We start from the raw sequence: 19,119 nt of genomic DNA on the forward strand, positions 1-19,119 counted from the left end.
CCCAGCTTGGGCAAGCGGCTTCACACCCACACCCCGAATGCTTTTGGCGGAGTGAGAAAATCCCCCCGCACAACAGCAGCCGGACAACAGCCTCTCCCCGTGGTGGGAGCCCCCCACGCACCAGGGCCCCCGGGGGGAAGGTTTCCCAGGACAGGGGCGAGTTGCGCTCGATGTTCCCCATGGCAACACGGCCCCCTCCTCCCCAGGGCCCGCCTGCAGCAGCACTTACAGCGTGTGCCCGCAGACATTCACCATCAGCTTCAGGGAAGGGTTCCGGTACTTGGTGGTCTTGCACCGCGGGCAGCCCTGGTCATCCATGGTCGCCTCCACCCCCGCCTGCCAGGCACCAGCTCCTTCCCACCCCTCCCTGCTCAAAGCACTGTCACTCCAAACAGGGCCCGGCCGGGGCTTTAACTCCGCAGAGCAACCGTTCCGCTCACAGGAGGCGTGTTGCAGCAGCAGAGAAGCGGCTAACCTCATGGGCTTTGTGAAAGGGGTGGGGGGGGACAAAAAGGCAGTCCGTTGTGCGTCGTGTTTGTGCCATACACAACATCTCTCCCCGTCCCTTCTCGTGAGAAAAGGGAACCGATGTTAAAAAAAAAAATTACAAGATTTTGTCATGCATCTGCATTTTAATCCGAGTGCAACTACATACCACAGCATGAAAATAAAGATCACAGTAGGAGTGTAGAGACAGACCTACTGTACAACAATATCTATCAAAAGCCTGGTGCCGCCTTATAAAGTCCAGGGTTTTTCAGTCTTATCCTGTAAAAATATTCAACTGATTGTTATACTCAACCCTTAGCATTTTAGGAAAGAATTTCAGGTGCTATATACAGCATGTCCTCAAAAGCACCCAGATTTGCTAGTTGTCTGAAGTGTAGAGAGGTGGGGAAATTGATAGATCAAACCATTGAAACGGAGGAAAGGGCTATTTTTAAAATTTTGCATTTGATGTCTCTTTTCTGTTTTCTTTGGTACTTATCATAAATAATAAACCACACTCCATTATGACTTGATTTTAAGCGTGGGGCTCTAGTGATTCAAATAACTTGCTTTTTATGCTCTCAACAGATAATAGAATCAATGAATAATAGTACAACATTTTAAAAGAGAATAGAAAAGAATGTACACTGTGCAGATAACGTTTTTTCTTGCTCATGCACTGAACCTAGTCGCTCTTATAATCAGATGTTTGGATCAGCTTCTGCTGCTCATCATCAGGGATTACTCGTCTGGCTTTGATATTTTATTTGCCTTGCTGTATCATGTCCATCTTGCTTTACTTGCCAACTCTGGGTGATTTAAGGTTAGGAGTATAGTTTCATTTCTTTCATGTTTTGTGTATTTATGCCACGCTATTTATAGTATATGCTTTAACATTTGAAAAATAAGACGCTACATAACATCTTCATTTAAGTGTTTGCAACAGATTCTTCTTGATCTTTCACAATCCCATTTGATCTTGGAATTTTTGTTTTGGGTTTTTTGTTTTTTTGTTTTTTACTGTTTAATCTTCTTGAGGAGCTGCTGTGTTTTAAAGGGGGTTGGAGGAATAAATAAATAAATAAATAAATAAAATGATCCCATCTCCACATGCATATGCTGTAATTCTGCAGTGACAACATGTTCTCAAGTATCTGGGGGTAGCCGTGGTAGTCTGTATCTACAAAAACAACAAGGAGTCTGGTGGCACCTTAAAGACTAACAGATTTATTTGGGCATAAGCTTTCGTGAGTAAAAACCTCACTTCTTCGGATGCATAGAGTGAAAGTTACAGATGCAGGCATTATATACTGACACAGGGAGAGCAGGGAGTTCTCTGGTTTATATTTCTAGTGTGGCCAACTCATTTTAAAATGTGACTTCCTCCCCTGTTTAATAATCATTGTGCTGAGCTTTCCTTTGCGCTGCTAATAATGAACTTTCCTGCTTTATAGTGCTGAAACGTCCTTTAAGTAACCTGACTAACAAACACAAGAGGAAAGAAGAAACAAAACCCCATCAACCCTTTCTAACTTCAGGTATAGGTGTTTCAAGGGGGGGGGGAATAAGGGAGTTTGATTGACGGTTTCTATAGAAACCGCGGATCCTCCGCCCCCAAAATGTGAAATGGCCAATGAGTGGGCTCGGCTGGGCCCGCAGGCTGCTTGTGCCATATAGTATGCAGCGAGCGGAGGAGTCACGTTGGGGGGAGCCGCGGAGAGGAGCGATCCGTTTACACTACTTTGCTATAGCAGCTATCTTAATGGTTACTGCGTGGCCGGGAGGAAACCTGATCGGCTAGATCCAGCCGAAAGCAGGAGGAGTGGACTTTGCGGAGAGAGAGAGAGAAAGGGGGGGAAACATGTCTTCTGCCTCCCCCACAGACAAGCTCCCGAGCGCGGTGGAGATCAAGCAAGAGAATGTGATGGAAATCCGCTCCGAAGCAGGCACGGTGCCCCAGGAAAGGGCAGCCCTCCACCCTGCACCGCCGCCCCCGCCGGCTGCGGCCCCTTTCCCCATGGAGCAAGCAGGCTCCGCGGCTGGGGAGGAGGGAGGTGCGGATCAGCTCCTGCTCCACACTGAACTTCTGGCCAGGAATCACCATGCTGCCGCCGCCGCCTCCTCCTCCTCCTCTCCCTCCTCCTCCTCCCAGACCCCCCTGGCTTTCTCCCCGGACCATGTAGCCTGTGTCTGCGAGGCGCTGCAGCAAGGTGGGAACCTGGACCGCCTGGCCAGGTTCCTGTGGTCTTTGCCCCAGAGCGATCTGCTACGTGGCAACGAGAGCCTGATGAAAGCCCGGGCGCTGGTGGCTTTCCACCAGGGCATCTACCCGGAGCTCTACAGCATCCTGGAGGGCCACAGCTTCGACTCCTCCAACCACCCGCTGCTGCAGGAGCTGTGGTACAAGGCTCGCTACTCCGAGGCGGAGCGAGCCCGGGGCAGGCCCCTGGGGGCGGTGGACAAGTACCGGCTGCGGAGGAAGTTCCCCCTGCCCCGGACCATCTGGGACGGCGAGGAGACGGTGTATTGCTTCAAGGAGAGGTCCCGCAACGCGCTGAAGGAGCTCTACAAGCAGAACCGGTACCCGTCGCCGGCCGAGAAGCGGAACCTGGCCAAGATCACCGGGCTCTCCCTCACCCAGGTCAGCAACTGGTTCAAGAACCGGCGGCAGCGGGACCGCAACCCCTCCGAGACCCAGTCCAAAAGGTGAGCGCCAACTTTCCTCGCCCGCCCGCCCGCTCCGGGCTCTTTCTTCCCGTGCAAACATGGCGCTTACCTTCAGCACGCACCCCCCACCCGGCCGGCCCTCGGACTGGGCACCGGACCGGAGCTCAGGTCTCCTCCTCCTCCCCCAACTTTCACTTTCTCCCCGGAGCCACACAGCCCCTGCACTGCCCCCACCCCAGGCCGGGTGTGGGGGGGGGAAGCGGGCGAGCGCAGGGAAGTTTCCACCCAACCAACTCGGTGCAGGTCTGCGCCCCCCCCCTTTCCCCCAACTCACATACAACGTGTGATCGCGGCTGAGAAGTTGCTAAGTGCCCCCCCCTCCCCAACACACCCCCCCCTCTCAAAATCGCAGCTCTCTCCTCCGCCTACACACACCCCGCACGGGCAGACACTGCGCCCGGCTGGGCTGTGCAATGCTTGCGGGAGTGGGGCAGCGTTTTATTTGACAGAGTTAATCATTTGCCGAGTTTTTTTAAGTCGTGGGGGCGGGGGCGTCTTGTGGCCGCTGCTCTGTTTTGAAATCTGATTCTGAGCGGGTTCGGATCGGGTTTCACTGCGATCCTAGCTGGGAGCACGGGCGCTTGGCTCCCACCGGGCCTGATCCAAAGCCGGGTGAAGTCAATGGGAAGATTCCCACGGGCCTCCTCCGACTGGGGGTCTCCTGGTGCTGGCTGGGGCTTAGTCGATAGAATATTGGAGGTGGGGGGGGGGGGCTCTGCGCCCCGCAGTCAGCTGTTTTTTCCCACGTTCTTCACCCTTTACCTGTGTCCCTGCAATTTTGACGCAACAACAGGCTCCCCCAGCTCTATGCCTGTGCCCAGTAAGCCCTGCCCTGGCTCTGGGGCATGGAACCCAGGCACGGCCCTGGCTCCATACACGTTCCTGCTTTGTGGGCTAATGGGACATAGGGGCTGGGAGTGGGGCCGCTAGGGGGAATCCACCGCCTTGAGCCGGCCAGGTGGAGGTGACCTCCCTGCATACAAGCCACATTCCAGCCCCCTTCCTTCCTTTCCGAAGGCCGTGGGCAGAAAAAGGCCTCAAGGCATCCCCCCCCCGGGCCCCCTCGTGCCCGCCCCCCCCCCCCCCCCCCCCCCCCCCCCCTTTTTTTTTCCGGGACACATCAAAGGGACAAACGGCTGTGGAGAGAGAGAGCAACCAACAACAAAAACTAGGAAAGAAAAATGCACTCCAGAGCAGACAAGTCAGCAAAAGCCAAGCCCTGGGTGGCTCAGAAACAGAGGGAACCTGTGTACTGGGGTGTTGGAGGACAAGGGGGGATTTAGATGGCACACAGCACATTTAACACCCCATCTCCCCAACCCCTAAGGCTTATGGGGAGGTTGTTGAGATCTTCCATTGGTGAAAACTCCTGTGTGTGTTCTATGGAGGTTTTGATCACCAAATCCTTTCCAATATTAATTGGCCCCCTGCACAAAGGAGAGAGGAAAGAGGTACCCTTCTTTTTCATTTCCAAGCACCTGGAGGAGGAGTTCGGCTGGAGCCCTCTTTGGATCTGCCTCCACGAGTTACTCTCTCTCAAACTGTTAGATAGGTTCGGTCTCAACTAATAAATCAAAGCAGTGCTGCTTTTAAAGGCTGGTAGCAGTCTGGGTAATCCCATTCTTCAGAGATAAAAATTAACCAAATACCAGGATGTGTGATCATACTATATGCAACCACAATAGAGTCCCCCTCCCGCCCCCTGGGAAGTCTGGAATCTTTTCTTTGTCTCTTTTGTAAATTAAGGTACCAGTGGGTCACTTTCCCCTTTTGGGAAAGGAGAAATTGGAACAGAATGAAGTTTTCATGATGGATCTAGACATTCAAGAAATGCAACCGGGTGTGAGGTATTTGGGGGTGGTCCCAGTCTCCCCTTTAGAATATCAGTGAGTCCAGTGAGCTTGGCTTTATTTAACAAGAGACAGTAGATACTTTCAGGGTTTAACAGTGCTCACTGGGACCCTGGTTTACCTCTTACAGCTGCCACAAGGCATAGTATAACTTACCAAATGGCTGCTCCTCCGCTTGCTGGATTTCACACATGCACACATCATTCCATAGGGCAATTTAGCAGGCAAAGAGATGGCCCTGAGGCAGTTCCCTTTGATTATTTTGGGTAGGTGACCACAGAGAGAGAATATACTTACTGGTCTACAATCCAGTCTGTAAAGTTTCACACTACTCATGATTGGCTTTACTTTTATTTATTTTTTTAAACCTTTACTGTCTCTTAGATGGACTTAAAGCTTGCTTTAAAAACCAAATGCAAACAATAAACATCACTGGATATTGTTCTATGGCCTGTGATAGCCATAGTGACCCCTTCTCGACTTAAAACCTATGAATAATGTCATTGTAATGGAATATCATATTTCCATCTTTCCCCATAGTGAGTCAGATGGCAACCCTAGCACAGAAGATGAATCCAGTAAGGGGCAGGAGGATTTGTCTCCACATCCACTCCCCAACTCGTCCGATGGAGCTACCAATCTAAGCCTTCCCAATCACATGGAGCCAGTGTACATGCAGCAGCTTGGAAACACTAAAATATCTTTAAGTTCTTCTGGCGTTTTGCTGAATGGAAACCTAGTGCCTGCCAGTACTTCTTCTGTCTTTCTTAATGGGAGCTCTTTTCTTCAAGGACCCAATGGAGTAATCCTCAATGGTCTCAACATGGGGACTTCACAGACAGTAACTTTAAATCCACCCAAAACAACTTCAAGTGCTGTGAGCAATGGAGTGTCAATCACTGACATATTGGTGTCTTCTTCTGAAGATGTCAAGGACTTCAAAATCCTCCAGGCTTCTGTGTCTAACTCTGCAGCAGCACCAACACCATACAATCCCAGTAATGTACCTGTCTCATTTCCAGGGTTAATACCAAGCAGTGAGGTGAAAAGGGAAAGCATACAAACGGTTGCTTCTCAAGATGGAGGGTCTGTAGTTACTTTTACTGCTCCTGTCCAAATAAACCAGTATGGCATTGTCCAGATCCCTAATTCAGGAACAAATGGCCAGTTGCTTAATGGAAGCATCGGGTTTTCTCCTCTGCAGCTGCCTCCTGTTTCTGTGGCAGCTTCACAAGGTAAAAGTTTTGTTTGCTAAAGTAAAGACTTTTTTGAGGGGAAAAAATGGAATACATTTCATCTTTAATAGTGTGTAATATTTGTGCAGTGGTGTATGGTTACAGCGTCCTGGCAGCTGCAATGTGCAGTACATGAAATCATACATTACAACATCTCCCTGTAACAATCAGTTTCCTCGATTCGCAAAGATCAAGTTATGTGGGGTCTGGACTTTTTTTTTCTAATGCAGCACAAAGGAAGGTCTGGTATTTTACTGTCTTTTTTAAAATACCATTCTAGGAATCCTTCCGTATTAATCTTCACAATTCCAGAAATGTGTTAAATCGATAAGTAAAAAAAGAAAAGATGATTGATTAATACTGTCTTAAAATGAGAACTAGCCCAGCAGCTAGTGAGAAAGTATGTACTGTTTTTTAACCAAATCATTTTGTAAAAGTAAGTTAAAGCCACTACATATACAGGCACAACAAGACTGATCAGTTGTGCTTGTAATCTGTCCATCCTATAATTAAGAACAACTAATCTAAAGAGAAATCATAGAAATATGTGATTCCTTGTAGATATCAAATGTTAAGATGTTTTGGGTAAAGGTAACCCTTAGCCCTAGGGAAATGTATGTTACTGTGGATTAACATACCAACTATATGAACTCCTCCCAAAAGATTATTTTAGAGGTTGCCTTAACATTAGGGGTTGATTTTTCTGGATAGTAAGGGAAAAAATCTGTGCAAATCAAATTTGGTTCTGGATCATTGTTTTGATGTGGGTGAATTATAAAGTAAAGGCAAAGCTGAACTATCCTATAATTTATTAATCTTCAGCATTTTGCTGTTAGGAAAATGTTTAAACCAAATATGAATTTCTGTGTAATAGCAAGGACCATGAATAATATAACAACAATCAAATTGTACTGTGTTTTAGCTTGTTTGAGGTGCATGCGGTAAGGAGTTAATTATTTTTCCAGTAAAGAGGAATTTAACGAAGGGTGGACACTCAGTGGAAATTATAAATCAGCACAGTATATATATATACTTTTTTATCTCACTAAGCTATTTGTCCAATAACTTCCAATGACAGTGAGTTGCATAGTTCAGAATAATATATATAATATATAATATATATATTATTCTGAACTATGCAACTCACTGTCATTGGAAGTTATTGGACAAATAGCTTAGTGAGATAAAAAAGATTAGATATTTTATTTGAATAACATCTGAAATTACAAGGGCTGTTAATGTACATGCTCCAAGGCATAGGCTGACAGCCAGCAAAAGGTGAGGAAGAAATTTCTCTCCCTGAAATAGTGTTGGACAGCCTTAAGAAGTGGTGTAAACCTTTATCTGAAGCAGTCAGCATTTCCCCACATTAGCGAGAGGACACCTGACTAGGCAGAGTGTGATCAATCCCTAGTGGGGATTCCAGGGTAGAGAAAAATCAGAAACCTCCACGTTTACTGTTTAGCTGTTTTTAAATTGTGAGACTGGTGGGTAACTGGTTTTGTATTCATAGTGAAATACATTCCGTGCTGTCTTAAGCAAGCTGCTATAATTTATTTGTATCTTATTCCTACATAACTTTCCGTTTTCTTCCTTCATTTTTCTAGTGTATTCATTAGGTAGAAATATTTATGGTAACCAAAAAAATTCTCTAGGGGCTTCTTGAAAATATTGGCTAATGAAAACTAAGGGGGAGGTAAACAGTCCCCATTTTAAACACTCCCTAAGTGAGCTATGCCCTGTACATGTTATAAAACAAGTATCTCCAAAACCAATTACAGCCCCTTACAAGTATCATTCTAATAGCTTCCTGAAAGAGGTGGAGAATTATAGATGTCAAAAGGTGGAAACAGCTCTGAGAGCCAATTTATCTTGTACATAGAGACACGTTATAATAATGACTTTTACTGGGCTCGCTGTATAACCAACTTTGGGTCCAATTCTGCACATTTAGTAGCTCCTAACTCTCACAAGTAGTCCCATGGATTTTAATGGGAGAACCCAGCTTGAGTAATGTACTATCCAACATGAGTAAAAGTGGCAGGACTGCACTCTTAGAAATGTGTTCAAAGGATTAGTGTTGATAGACAAAATAAGACACTTTTGAATACTAAATTGGCATATAGAAAGCCTGGTGAAAGGTATTATTTTGAACATGTCTCTGCAGAGTTACACTCCTAGCTTTTAGCTAAGTAGTCACTTATTTCATGAGGTTTTTTTATAATTTTCCATGTGTAATTTTAGTCTGTCATTGAACTGTCTTTACTTACAAGCTTTTTATGTTTCTGTTCTTTGATGGAAATCTAGTGGTAGCTACTAAGGAAGGCCAAATCGTGTTCATTTTAATCACACGGGTATGGACTATTTGGCCACTCAATGAGAGCTTGAAAGGTGTTAACGTACCAGAAACTTTTTTCTCAGTTCAGAAGTAATTTGTATAGTCAAGGGCTTTCATTCATTCATACCTAATGTTCTCTAAAATACTCCAAATAATATTGCTTCTACGTTGCCGTAGTTCTAGCTTAAAATTCCTAAAACTGAGGCGACCAAAGCATATACTAGAATAACTTGCTTCATTACACAGCTTCCCATCAACTATAATCTATACTTTCTGTTTTTTCCTAGGTAACATTTCAATAAATCCAAGTACATCAGATGGGGGGACTTTTACAAGTGATTCTTCAACAGCGCAGCAAGGAAAGGTTTTCTTTAGCCCTCTTGCTCCTAGTGCTGTGGTGTATACAGTTCCCAATTCAGGTCAGGCAATAGGATCTGTTAAACAAGAAGGATTGGAAAGAAGCCTTGTGTTTTCTCAGTTAATGCCCGTCAGTCAGAATACACAACTAAATGTAAACGTATCTTCTGAAAATGTAGCTGGTGGAGGCCTCCAATCCATGGCTTCCTCCTTAGTAAATGTAACTCCCTCACATAATTTTTCCCTAGCTCCGCCTTCTCTTTTAAATGCTACAGAACTGAACTCTGGTATCTCAGAGAGTCAGTCTATGTCAGCATCTGTAACAAATACATCTACTGTGATCTCAATCAGCAACACTAACTATGCAACTCTTCAGAACTGTTCCCTCATTACCAGTCAAGATCTCATGTCAATTTCTACAGCACAGCCTGCACTCCGGGAAATAGTTTCAACAACTGGAGACCATGTCAGTCATCCATCTGCACAAGTTCATCCGGATTTTGTCAGAGAGCACAGGTTAGTTCTGCAGTCAGCACCCGATGTCAAGGAGAATTTCTTATCCAATTCTGAGAGTAAGTCAACCAGCAACTTAATGATGCTGGACACAAAATCCAAATATGTTATGAGTAATATGGTCGACACGGTCTGTGAAGAACTGGAAACGGACAAAAAAGAGCTTGCCAAACTCCAGACAGTTCAGATGGATGAAGATATGCAAGATTTTTAACTTTTTCTTGCTTTTGGTTTCAGTAGATAAGTCTCCTCATGAGGCCCTAAAAAGCACCACGTTTTTTCTCATTTAAAGAAAATACTAATACAGTTCAAAACAGAAGAACATTTGAATAATCTGCATTAAAGTACATGGGAATCTACAATAATGGAATTAGGTTGCCACATTTTGTTTGCATGCAATATGCTCTTTTAACCAGACTAAGGGAGGCAGGTTAGAGGAAATACGAGCTAAACAACCAAGCAGATGTGCGTTGCTCTGGTTTACTAATATAACCCTAATAGTTTAACTAGAATCTTCATGCCACAACATAATTTCATAAATAAGTATACACTCCTAATATTAACTAGGAAAATGAAATATCTTTATAAAAAGATAGAAACAATGCATTCTTTGTTGTTTACTTCTAGTCCGTGGGCATTGAACAGATTTTAAGAAAATAGACGATACCTCACAAGCTACTTTCATGGTGTTTGAGGTTAAGGAACTAAACACAATTGCAAATAATATTGTCGCTGTTTTTTCCAGCAGACTTCTGTTCATCCCAAAAATCTTGCTTCGAACTTTTGCAGATTTCTAAATGTTATGACTAGCATTTTGCCAGTTCAGCAAGGGGGGAGGGGGATTTGAAACTCTAATTATGCAACTCTAAAGCTTTCACTCCAGTATGAATGTAAATATTATTCCAGTTATTATAAAGGAGACTTTTTTATTAGTACAATGGATTTTATTTATGGTTTATGTTGGTCTCTTTCACTTTAGATACAGTGCATTGAAATGTTTTCTGACTGTTTAATTTATTTTTATCGTTTGAACAGGAAGTAAACAGTTATTTTCAACAAGGTTTTACTTTTTTGTAGGATTTTCAAGGGATGAGTTTTATCAATAGACTGTAAAAGAACAATGTTAATCACACTGAAGCTAAAAAATGAACTCCCAGTATTGCAAGACTGGGACATTTTTCCCTCCCATCTTTGTGTTTGGGTTTTTGTTTTTTGTTACGTTTTGTTTACTTAGTAATTTTCAAATTAGTTAAAAGTTTTATGTATTTTTACAAAATTCCACGTGCCTTTCTTCCTAGTGGCCTTATATCCTTGTTACTAAAGCACAGTGGCAAGAGGAATGAAAACACTTGTGTGCAATTATCCATCCTCAGGGCCAGATTCTGCCGGCCTTACTCTTGTGAGTAGCTCCATTGACGTCAATGTGTCTACTTTCCTGAGTTAGACAAGTTGGTCTCTGGGTCATTTTGGGTGAAATTCGTCAGTTGGGTGTAGGGCCAGAGTTTGGCCCTCTGCACCATTTACACCCTGCAGAGGAGGGTCCACAGAGGTACAGTGGGCAGAGCAACCATAAAGAAAAGCCTCACGTAGGCCAGTATGGATAGCTATGATGGGCTAGGCTAGGGAAGGGGGTTCTATATTTGCAAGGTTCCACTGGCTCCGAAACCCCATGCAACCGGTGTGTAGCTGCTGTTCCATCACAGAGGCCCTGATTCAGGAACGCCCGTAAACATGTATTTATGTGCCCTTCCTAAACAAAGGGATGCTTTCTTCAATGGGGCCACAGGCTGCAACAGGAACCCCTAATGGTTTGAGGGAGCTGTGCAGCGGCAGTATTTGCTGGCTCAGAGTTCGGGAAAGATTTCAGCTCCATAGCCCTCTGCACTCCACCCACAACACTCAGGCTCCATGTGGATGGAGCAGATTTCACCATTTGTCTATAGGATTTTTTTTTAACCTGAAAAAGCACAACCTTAAGCTTTAATAATAATAATGCAGATCTATGAAGAACTACTCGCTGTTTATTCTTTTTTTTTTTTAACTCTAATGTGAATATAAACGGTAATTAAAGCATGAATTAATCCTCCTAAAAGGGCTGGTCCAAAGCCCATTGAAATCAGCAGAAATGCTTTCAGAGTCTTCAAAGGACTTTCAGTCAGGCCTGAAATGAACTGATGTAGAACATCTTTTGTAAAAAAGACAAAAACAATTTAAAGGAAAGCAAATAGAGATAATGTCAGTTCTGTCCAGGAGTATCCCTGTCTCATCCTGTCTTGATAGCTAACTGGTCCTATCTAAATTTTTTAAAGAAATGGCTTTTTCCATGTGCTGTGTGACACTATGATAGCCTCACTGTTGTTTTGCACTATATTGCATACAATTTATTTTTGTAAGTAACAGCATGGAACCTCTAAGCTGAGCTGCAGAGAATTGTTCCATTCAACACTGCAGCCCAAGTTTGGGGGAAGGGGCAGGAAGGAAGTATATGTTTTGTAAAAAGAGGTCATTGAGGCTTTCCAAAGTATATGGAGAAAAGAAAACAACTAGCCATTTGGCTACCTCCCTGACTTGCATCAATGTTGTTAAAAGCAAGCCATTTAAAACGTTTATTATTATTAAAAACAAAACTTGGAGCCATCAACTGCCCTGAGTCTGCATGCATGCCTCCCACTGACATGAGGTGTGGTTAGAGCGCAGGATGGGAAGTCAGGGACTTAGGCCTTGGCTACACTGGCAATTCACAGCGCTGCACTTGCTGCGCTCAGGGGTGTGAAAAAACACCCCCCCCTGAGCGCACCGAGTGCAGCGCTGTAAAGCGCCAGTGTAATCAGCGCCTGCCGCGGCAGCGCTGTGAATCCGCAAGTGTAGCCAAGGCCTTAGAGTTCCAGTCCTTGCTCTGACACTGTTTCTCTCTGTAGTATCTGAGCACCTCGCATACACCTTCTATGGCCTGGGACAAGTCATGTAATCCCTCTGCCTCAGTTTCTCCATCCATAAATGAGGATAATAATAATTATCCACTTTGCAAGAATTTTGCGAGAATTAATTTGTTATTGTTTGAAGAGTAGAAACACCATATGTTATTGTGTATTATTATTACATGAATGGAAATTGTATGCATGGATTGAAAGCTGTATGTGGCTCTAGAAGTGTTCTGAGCCTCCTGTTTTGTTCTGCAAAGCTCTAACCGTCTTTAGGGGGAAGTTAGCGAATATTTCAAATAACTTTCTCAGCTGTTAAAACAATCAGATATTATAATAGAATTGCTATGCTGTTCTGCCAGCACACATGCTGCTGGTAACTTTTCTGTTTGTATTAATTATGTTACTGAGGCTCTGAATTACTTGGCTATGCCGTGTGGTTGACATGAAAATGGTATTTGTCATAACAGTGGTGCATATCTCAGAATGTCTGGTACTTTTAACAAGAGTATTGCCTGTTCTACACAATGTAGGGACGGCAGGGGATGCAAAAATGTACATAAAGCAATGGATCAGGACAGAGTCAGATAAGTCTATTCTAGTCTTCCAGAAAGCAAGTAATTTATGTTCTCTTTTCTCCTCTCCCCATCAAAAATAAGTGTCATTCCCTCCATATGATCCAATTATAACCTCACGTTTTCTGCGGGTACATATGCACAATACAAAGTGTCATTGCCCAGTTCAGTGTTTTTATAGTGGCTATTTAAATAGTATTTTTACTCCTACAGTAAAATAAGGGTCAATTTATTATAATGTGATCCTTGCATATCTGCCCAGACAAGCAGACAACCTGCTTTCTTTACACAGTGCCCTTTACAATATTTAGGGCCAGACCTTCAACGGCTGTATATAGGCAAAGTCCCCTAAGCAGCTTTGAAAATCTCCGCGTTAGTCTTTACTATGATGTTCTCTTGTTTAAATGGAAGACGTGTTTATATTTCGCTCAAGCCTAACATACCCTTCTTTTCCCCTCTTCTATTTAATGTGGATGGGTATAAAGAATCATTTAAACTTTACATATGACGTATGTATGCTATACTTTTTGACTTGCAAAGTGAAAGGCAGCTTGGCATCACACCATGGCCATCTACAGGTATAAAATGCACAGTTACCTAAAGCTAAGTCCACTGGAAATTGTATGGGAAATGTTGCCAAATTCTGCTAAATCTTTGACCCGGATTTTATAGAAATGTTTGGGAAATCTGCTGAAAGCTGATTAAGCAAATTCCCTCAAAATGTTGTAAAGTTTTTGAACGAATTTAGTATTTTTCTTGATTTCACCCTGATGTTGCTGAGAACCAGAAGGCTCATCCGTGTAGCAGAGCATCTAGTCAGTTGCCTCGTTAAATCTTGCAATCTTATTCCTGTGAAGTGTCCTTTCAACTGAATCCAACCACATTGAATAAGCATGTTCATGGACACAGTTAGGCCACATCCTCAGCTGCTGTAAATCAGCAGAACTCCACTGAAGTCAATGGCGCTGTGTCAGTGTACACCAGCTCAGTCTGTGGCCCGTTCGTCTCATTGGAGTTATACCAGGTATGAATTTGGCCCAATATAAAGTGGCAGCAGTGAAATAACTAACAAGGTTGATCTATTCAGAGTGTTGTAATTAGATTTCCAAGTTAACACCCTATTGAAATTAATGGGGCAGTTTATACTTCTTAGAGTTATTGTTTCACCATGTCTGTGAACTAAGGAAGACAGAATTCCATTGATTCACATTAAGAAAATTATCAGAGGGGTAGCCTTGTTAGTCTGGATCTGTAAAAAGCGACAGAGTCCTGTGGCACCTTATAGACTAACAGACGTATTGGAGCATAAGCTTTCATGGGTGAATACTACATTCATCTGACGAAGTGGGTATTCACCCACGAAAGCTTATTAAGAAAATTGTTTTCCCAATCAGAAGGGCTAGAACCATTTTTTTTAAATGAAAGCTTAAATTTTGCAGTGAACATTAGGAATACGCCCAAATCCATGGGGAGGCAGTAAGGGCTAGGTTCTGTCCTCAAGCCTTATAAAACCCTATTGATAGCAGAGACATTACAGAGGGCAGAATTTGGCCCAAATTTGCATGGAATGCTTGGAAAAGTCCCTGTGCATAGATTTCCAGTGCCTGTGCACCTTTCATGACAAAAGTACAAGATGTATCCCTTCTGCTTCATATGAAACAAGTGTATGGAACTCCAATAGGCATGTGTCATAGAGTCTTCATGATCAAGAAATATCTTAAGTCATTAAAATATTAATAATTTTGAAACTCTGGAAACAAAATAGTGAAATTTTACAAGAGAGGAGACCCGAAGTCTTCCTATATCTCTTAGAAATCCTATCTTGAAGATATTTTATATCTAACTTGTACATTTCATATAATTTAAAACTACCTTCTAACATTTCTACACTCAAGGAGCATGTGAATCTTTTGGCTTTCAGGATTCGCATTCAAAGGGTATTCATTCTTTTGCTGCATGTACTGTTTGTCCAGAACTAACCAGTTATTTCTGTAATCAATATCGGTTTATTGTGCCTTACAACAAAGATGAAATCTTTACAGAATGTATGCATTAGAGTAGAGAATAACCAGAAGTCTTTACTGCACCATTAGGTGATAGTACACAAAGCCTATCATCAAACATTTTTGTTCTTATAACCCAACCAAAGAGATCTAAGGTATATATGTTTGTTGTACTGTAATAGGGGTTTGTGCCTGGACAGTTAAGTGTTTTATTTGTATTCTGAGATGATGTGAACTTATTTTTCTAAACACTATACTGAATAAACTTTATATTTATACACATCTTGTGCTGCAAACAACTCTGTTTATATATTACATTTGAATGCAGAACTTCTGTTAGAAATATAATCTGAATTAGATATATATTTGTAAGGATTTATTCTAAAGGTAATGGCAATAGAAAAGATGTATATTCACTATAGGCCTGCTTCAAACTCCACTGAAGCTAATATAGTCTTTCTGTAGACTTAATCAGTTTTGCAGCAGGCCCTAACTTTGCTTTTAAAATACCAAATTTAAAAGTATCATGTCTGCTATTTCATACTGAACCACGCCATTGAAAATCCATGTATATTACTGAATTTATACCAAAGTTATACAGATACAACATCAAAACAGGCTTCTGATTACTAACTAGTATTATTAAGTATTCACAGATAGCTCATTTTTCTAAGCTCTCACACACATCTTATTTATTTTGTAAAGGTAGGTTGACAATCTCAGTTTAAACTGAACTATTTAAAAATTGTGCAAGTCACTGAACATCTGTTTTGCTAGATTTGAGAGCAGACTGATCTTTGCACCACCTTAGTACTGAAGTATTTCAGTGTTACTGAATTATTTTCATGTTCTTCACCAAGTTTTAGGGTTACGTACAGTTGCTGTTTTTGGTTCCAAAACAAATTTGATATCAGTAAATTCAGCTAGAAGACTCACGTATATGTGGCATAGGAGATTGTTTTCCACAGTGAACATCTAGTTGCATGAAATATAGCTGAATACCTTGCCAGGCAAGCACATAAAAAAACACCCCTTAACATGTTCAAACCTGGGGGGGGGTATGTCATGTAATTTAAGTTGAGGTTTGACTCCCATTAAAAAAATTCACATGGGTTTTTCATGTTCAGAGACAACTTTGTCACTTTTGAACTACAGTTCATTAGACTTTTACTTTTGTTTTCTTTTAGTCACTGATGGCCATCGCTCAGGATTGGTTGGTAGGGAGCGCAGCCTAGTGGATAGGGCTTAAGACGGTGACATGTGAGGGGTTTGTTGGTAGAGGAGCCAGGGCCCTCTCACTTCACTAGGCTCCAACCCAGGGCCCTTTGAGGCTGATCAGAAGTCTGACAACTGTGGAGGCTTAAAGCAGCCCTCCCTGGGTCACTTCCTACCACCTCCCCCAAGGTCCCTATCTGCTGTAAGGCAGTGTGAGGGCAACTGCCCCCTCCTGGAGTATGGCCCAACTTCCTGGACCAGTTCAGTCCAAGGCTTTCCCCTGCTGGGGTAGTCCAAATAAAAATAAAGGGGATCAATCCAGTCCAAAGTTCACACGAGAGAGCAATGCTTATCTGCAGCAGGCCCTGCCTTCCCTCAGGGATGGGCCTTTAGGCAGTTATTTTGGGGGAGATTCTGCCTTCCCTCAGCTCATCTCCCTGGAGCTGTGGTAGCAGATCTGTTCTCCTTCCTGGTCTGCCCCCAAATGAGCTGCTTTTCTGCCTTTTAGCTCCTTCTCTAGTTGGTACATTTGCTCCAGATGTGGCAGGGCAGGGCTGGTTGAGCTCAGAGTAGTTCCTGAACCCCTTGTTGCTCAGTGTGGGGTTTGTATACCTCATCACATTCACTAATGCATAGTCTTATCCAGGTTAGTACTTATAACTATTTATTCTGCTCGCTTTAGTCATGTAATTAGCCCTACTGAAGTCAATGGCCCAGATTGTAAACTGCACTCAGCAGCCTTTATACCACCACTGCTCTCCCAGTTCTGAGAGCAGCTAACAGCCCGTCTGGCCTACAGTAGAGCAACCTCAGGGCTGCTCTACTTTGCACAGGTTCCCAACAGTTCCTAAGGACTGTTCCATCATCAGATCACTGGGGATTTAGAGACACCATATCCATGCCCCTCTCTGCAACCATGTCCCTTTGTCAGGAGCCTGGATGGGAGCCATTCTAATAATTCTACACCCACCCAAGGCTTTTCTCATGCAGAGGAATCCTCAGACGGTAGGATTTGCTGGAGCAATGCAGCTAGAACACAGACCAGGATCTGGTCTACTGTATGCAGTTGCCTGCAGCAACAGGGCCATACACAATATAAGGATTTGCTTCTGGTGTGTCATTCTAATGCTACAGAAATTTGTTCTTTTTTTGAAAACCCAAATCATTGTGTTTAATGCAGCTGATTTTTAAATCTCAGTCACTTGATTCATTTAAGCCATCAAAAAAGACCATCCACTCTGAAAGCACATTGCAGGCTGTTTGCTTGTCAGACTTTATCAAAGTCATTCTGCTATACAGAAGCAGGAGAATGATCTGAAATCATTGGCTGCATTATTAGGAGTGAGAAGTGTCTGTGTACCTGGGAGCAGAATGTGACCCAGCACTGGCCTCCATTTCTGCTTTTCTAGCTTGCGGTTTGGTTTCTAAATTTTATTTAAAGGAATCAAACGGAATGTCTAAAAACAGCAACAGTAAATGCACAATTAAGGCCTGATTTTTCAGATGTTTGGAGCATCTCCAGCTCCCACTGACTTCAGTTGGAGTGGCAGGTACTCAGCACTTGTGAAAAATCAGGCCCATAATGTCTTGATCATTGTAATTACATTTCATAGGCCAAATCCTCATTCCAGCTCCTACAGAACTGTGTACATTGCACAAGCTCTGCAGCTGTTGCAGCTAATGCAGATCCTGAAGAGAAACATCCCTAAGGAACATGAGTGACACTCACGTGGCTACCCAACTCTCCTTCCCAGGAGCAGAGTTCATGCGCCTTCCCATTGCCCACGTCACTTCACTTTGCCTCAGCTTTTCTGACTGTAAAATAGAGAGAATATGTTCCTACCTCCCAAGCCTGTTGTGATGCTTAATTCATTAAGGCTTGTTCTGCTTCCAGATGGCAGCTCCATTCCAGTTGAACTCAGAGCAGGAACCAGAAGCTTAAAGTCACCTTTGGATATTGGGGTCAGCTGGGGATGGGAATAGTCTCGTATAAATTGATGTAGCCCAAGGCTACTCCAACATATGCCCTGCTCCAACAGCCTGGACCATCAGGTTGGCTTGGAACCATCAGGGACTCACTCTTACCCCAGGGGTATTCCCCAGCCAAGGATTTATTGGCTTTGCAGCCCCTATACTCCAGCAGAGATGGAGCACAGAGGCTGCAGGGAAACCCGAAAGTAGAACCTCTGTTGCTTACACAAATGGCAGAGTTGTAGCTAGACAGCTGCCCAGGCAGATGGGGGTGAACTGTAGCACATTTCTATTACTACAGGCCTGTGGTGAGGGGTTCCATTTCATCCTAGGAGAGAAAACAGCACAAGTCCATAGTTGTTTATTCTCTGGCAGCACGTGAGCACATGGGGAAAAGGGGCATAACGTTCAGGAGGGTGAGCAGGTTACTCCCACAGGCCAGTCCCTTTTACACTGGACACCTTGGAAGGTGGAAGGAGAACCACACGCTGCCAGTGCAGTATTCGAGCCAGCTGGAGTAAAGCAGCCTGTCAGGGCCTCCAATATCCCTGCTGTAGCTAACCTGCTGGTGGGGATACTTGGTGGGAGATGAGCACTTGCTCCCAGTCTAGCAGGAAGACCAACTGGAAGATAAGCCCAGTGTTGGAGGTCAGGGCCTCCTGCCCTGCAGTTTTTGACCCGATGGGCATTCAAAGTCATTAAGAAGCTCCATCTCCCCACAGTACCAGGTCAGGGGTGAATGTTCTTATTCCCAGGGCAGGATACAAGTGCATTTTAATGGAGGGGTCCCCCGGTACCGTATTTCACATACATATACTCATGGCATGTCAAGTATCTGTATTTAGACTATTATACCAAACCTGTCACTGCGGTACCTGAGTATCTGTTGAGAATTTGGTCCTAGGTGTCCAGTCGATGCATCAAC

General features: G+C 43.6%; 2 protein-coding genes across 2 annotated transcripts in view; one reads left to right on the plus strand and one right to left on the minus strand.

Moving 5' to 3' along the window:
• MNAT1 (MNAT1 component of CDK activating kinase) overlaps nt 1-341 on the minus strand; it is a 183,873-nt gene extending 183,532 nt beyond the window's left edge. The window contains exon 1 of the mRNA XM_026654211.1: nt 230-341. Coding sequence (XP_026509996.1) covers nt 230-318 — 89 coding nt within the window. The 5' untranslated portion in view covers nt 319-341. The remainder of the gene's footprint in view (nt 1-229) is intronic.
• Nucleotides 342-2,200: 1,859 nt separating this feature from the next.
• SIX4 (SIX homeobox 4) lies at nt 2,201-12,265 on the plus strand. The gene is made up of 3 exons (XM_026654209.2): nt 2,201-3,195; nt 5,607-6,301; nt 8,927-12,265. The coding sequence occupies exons 1-3, from the start codon at nt 2,351-2,353 to the stop codon at nt 9,721-9,723; spliced, it is 2,337 nt and encodes a 778-aa protein (XP_026509994.1). The 5' UTR covers nt 2,201-2,350; the 3' UTR covers nt 9,724-12,265.
• The last annotated feature ends 6,854 nt before the right edge of the window (nt 12,266-19,119 follow it).

Source organism: Terrapene carolina, unplaced genomic scaffold, assembly GCF_002925995.2.
Source record: "Terrapene carolina triunguis isolate 2854851 unplaced genomic scaffold, T_m_triunguis-2.0 Scaffold189, whole genome shotgun sequence".
Taxonomy (NCBI): domain Eukaryota; kingdom Metazoa; phylum Chordata; order Testudines; family Emydidae; genus Terrapene; species Terrapene triunguis.

What these genes read in the sequence shown, in the direction of transcription:
- SIX4 (XM_026654209.2), top strand. Translation starts at nt 2,351, where the DNA reads ATGTCTTCTGCCTCCCCCACAGACAAGCTCCCGAGCGCGGTGGAGATC. An exon ending in TCCGAGACCCAGTCCAAAAG is followed by an intron (nt 3,196 to 5,606) that starts GTGAGCGCCAAC and finishes CTTTCCCCATAG; the next exon opens with TGAGTCAGATGGCAACCCTA. An exon ending in TTCTGTGGCAGCTTCACAAG is followed by an intron (nt 6,302 to 8,926) that starts GTAAAAGTTTTG and finishes GTTTTTTCCTAG; the next exon opens with GTAACATTTCAATAAATCCA.